This window comes from Salvelinus sp. IW2-2015, unplaced genomic scaffold (assembly GCF_002910315.2).
Source record: "Salvelinus sp. IW2-2015 unplaced genomic scaffold, ASM291031v2 Un_scaffold8579, whole genome shotgun sequence".
In the NCBI taxonomy this organism is placed as follows: domain Eukaryota; kingdom Metazoa; phylum Chordata; class Actinopteri; order Salmoniformes; family Salmonidae; genus Salvelinus; species Salvelinus sp. IW2-2015.
Genome location: NW_019949838.1, coordinates 8,288 through 11,132, shown reverse-complemented (window position 1 = coordinate 11,132; position 2,845 = coordinate 8,288). Strand labels below are relative to the sequence as shown.

At 40.1% G+C, this 2,845-nt stretch overlaps 1 protein-coding gene across 1 annotated transcript; it reads left to right on the top strand.

Moving 5' to 3' along the window:
• The first annotated feature begins 278 nt into the window (after positions 1-278).
• Positions 279-2,278, top strand: LOC112079588 (zinc finger protein 135-like). Its single transcript, XM_024145494.2, has one exon. It carries the CDS (start codon positions 686-688, stop codon positions 1,478-1,480), a length of 795 nt encoding a protein of 264 aa, XP_024001262.1. The 5' UTR covers positions 279-685; the 3' UTR covers positions 1,481-2,278.
• Positions 2,279-2,845: the final 567 nt, after the last annotated feature.

Sequence of the window (2,845 nt, the reverse complement as noted above, 5' to 3'; positions counted from 1 at the left end):
CAGAATTTGAGAGAAATTAGCTTTTGTGACGTATGGAAGAATTCTGTGATCTTTTATTTCAGCTCGTGAAACATGGGACCAACACTTTACATGTTGCGTTTATATTTTTAGGAACATCTATCCAAAATATGTCACACAAGTTTTTTACTTTACACAAAATATCATGACGTTAATGAGAGTCAAAATGTAAAATATGTGTGAAGGTCTAAATAAATCAAAAAGCCGCTGTGTCGAACCCTTTCGACAACGGGGAGATGTTACTGATGTGCTTTGTGTCTGTCGCCAAGTTTTGGATTTCCACACAAAATTACTTCTTTACTTATTTTATGTTTTAAGGAAGTGTGTAGGTCACATTCTGTATCATACAGCTATGAAAGTTATATATTTAGAACCACCTGCTCGATTGGAATCCAGCGATGTCTGTGTTAGTGTCATAGAACTGTCTAGTTTTTTGTGTTCTGACTTGTAAAACAGGATGAGTAAAATAAGTAATGTAAACATATCAGTAATTACCAGGAAGCTCTACAACATAATTTGTTTAAAATTAGGAAATGTTTGAAAACTGGCATCAGGTTGAGGGATCTGATTTGGATTAAACCTCATAGCAAGGCAGTTTTATGATGTGGAGATTTCATGCTGGTCTGTCTTAAAATAAACACTGTCTTTGGCAGGAGGAAAACCAAACATGGATGAACCAGAGACGTCCAAACCAGCAAGACGACACCTCTGCTCCCAGATTGGAAAGAGTTTTACCAAGTTAGGAAGCCTGAAAAGACATGAGAGGACACACACAGAACCGAAGCCACAAAATTGCGCCCAGTGTGGAAAGAGTTTTAGCCACTTAGGAAATCTGAAAGCTCATGAGCGAACACACACACGGGAGAGGCCTTTCCATTGCTCCCAGTGTGGAAAGAGTTTTAAGCGGTTAGACACCCTCAAAACTCACYAGCAAATACACACAGGGGAGAAGCCATACCATTGCGTCCAGTGTGGAAATAGTTTTAGCCAGTCAGGAAGCCTGAAAGTTCATGAGCGAATACATACAGGGGAGAAGTCATACCTTTGCGCACAGTGTGGAAAGAGTTTTATCCAGTCAGGAAGCCTGAAGGAACACATGAGACTGCACACAGGGGAGAAGCCTTACTACTGCTCACATTGTGGAAAGCGTTTTAACCATTTAGTTAGCATGAAAAGACATGAGAGGATACACACAGGAGCGAGGCCACACCCTTGCTCCCAGTGTGGCAAAAGTTTTAAGCGGTTAGACACCCTCAAAGCTCATGAACGAATACACACAGGGGAGACACCATACCATTGCACCCAYTGTGGAAATAGTTTTTGCCAGTCAGGAAGCCTGAAAGTTCATGAGAGAATACACACAGGGGAGAAGCCATACCAATGCTCCCAGTGTTCAAAGTGTTTTACCCATTTAGGAAGCATGAAGGAACACATGAGACTGCACACAGAGGAGAAGCCTTAAAAATGTTCAGACTGTGGGAAGACATTACTCATCACAGTCACTTAAACGTCATGTGAAAATCCACACAGAAGAGAATAATGACTTCATGTTTCACATCACATTGACTTAAAATTCACCAGAGAACTTACACAGTGCTCCCATTGTCTTATATTGTTGACTGAGAATGTGTTTCCCTGTTTTTACCATATGAAATTGAATTGTACAAAGTATACTCAAACATATATTTGTATGTTTTTACTAGAAAACATGAATTGAATATGGAGTCTGTCAGTTTGAATATAGAGTAGATCAGATTCCATGTGTTTAAATGGTCCTTTTTTAAACTCTGACTATGTGTGTGTTTATCTGGGTGTGTCATTCCTCCAGCACTACAGATAGTCAAGTGATATTTGGTTGTGATGCATTTGTTCCATTGTTTACATTTGCATTGTTGGCCCACTGATCATTTAATGACATGAAAATGTTCACAGACTCTGTAATGGAACATGTTAATTGTATGTGTGTCCACATAACTGAATATGTGACTAACCTTGTGAAACTGTCCTATTATAATCTCCTGTTCCTGGGAGTATCATCCTGTGTTGCAAACCAGCTGCACCTGTGTCCTTGTATGAATAAAGTTATTTTATGAAGTCCCAGGAACAGGAAACTGTAAAGATATTTGCACACCACCCAATTCTTCAGAATTCAGAATGTCTACACTGCACTGTGTAACTCTGTTATTCTCTCAAAGCTCAGAAATAAAGAATCTTGGTTTGACTTGGACWCCACCCAACTGGCAACCTAAATCCAATGACAGGTGACATTTTGTGTTGATTTCATGTTGAATTCACTTTAGTTGACGACTCAAAGAAATGTAAATAGAAACTAGATGTTGAACTGACGTCTGTGCCCAGTGGGCTGGTTTGAATAAGCGGCAGGTGTTGGATCAATATCCACCTTAGTTTAGATTCTTCAAAGTAGCCACCCTTTGCCCTGATGACAGCTTTGCACACTCTTGGCATTCTCTCACCAGCTTCATGAGTTGTCACCTGGAATGCATTTAAGATTAACAGGTGTGCCTTCTTGAAGTAATTTGTGGAATTTCTTTCCTTAATGCATTGAACCAGCAGCTGAGTTGGGGGGGGGGGGGTATACAGAAGATAGCCCTATTTGGTAAAAGACCAAGTCCATATTTGCCAGAACAGCTTAAATAAGCAAAGAGTAACAATGTCCATCATTACTTTAAGACACGAAGTCAGTCAATCCGGAAAATTTTCAAGAACTTGAAAGTTTCTTCAAGTGCAGTCGCAAAAACCATCAAGCGCTATGATGGAACTGGCTCTCATGAGGACCTGCACAGGACAGAAGATCCAGAGTTACCTC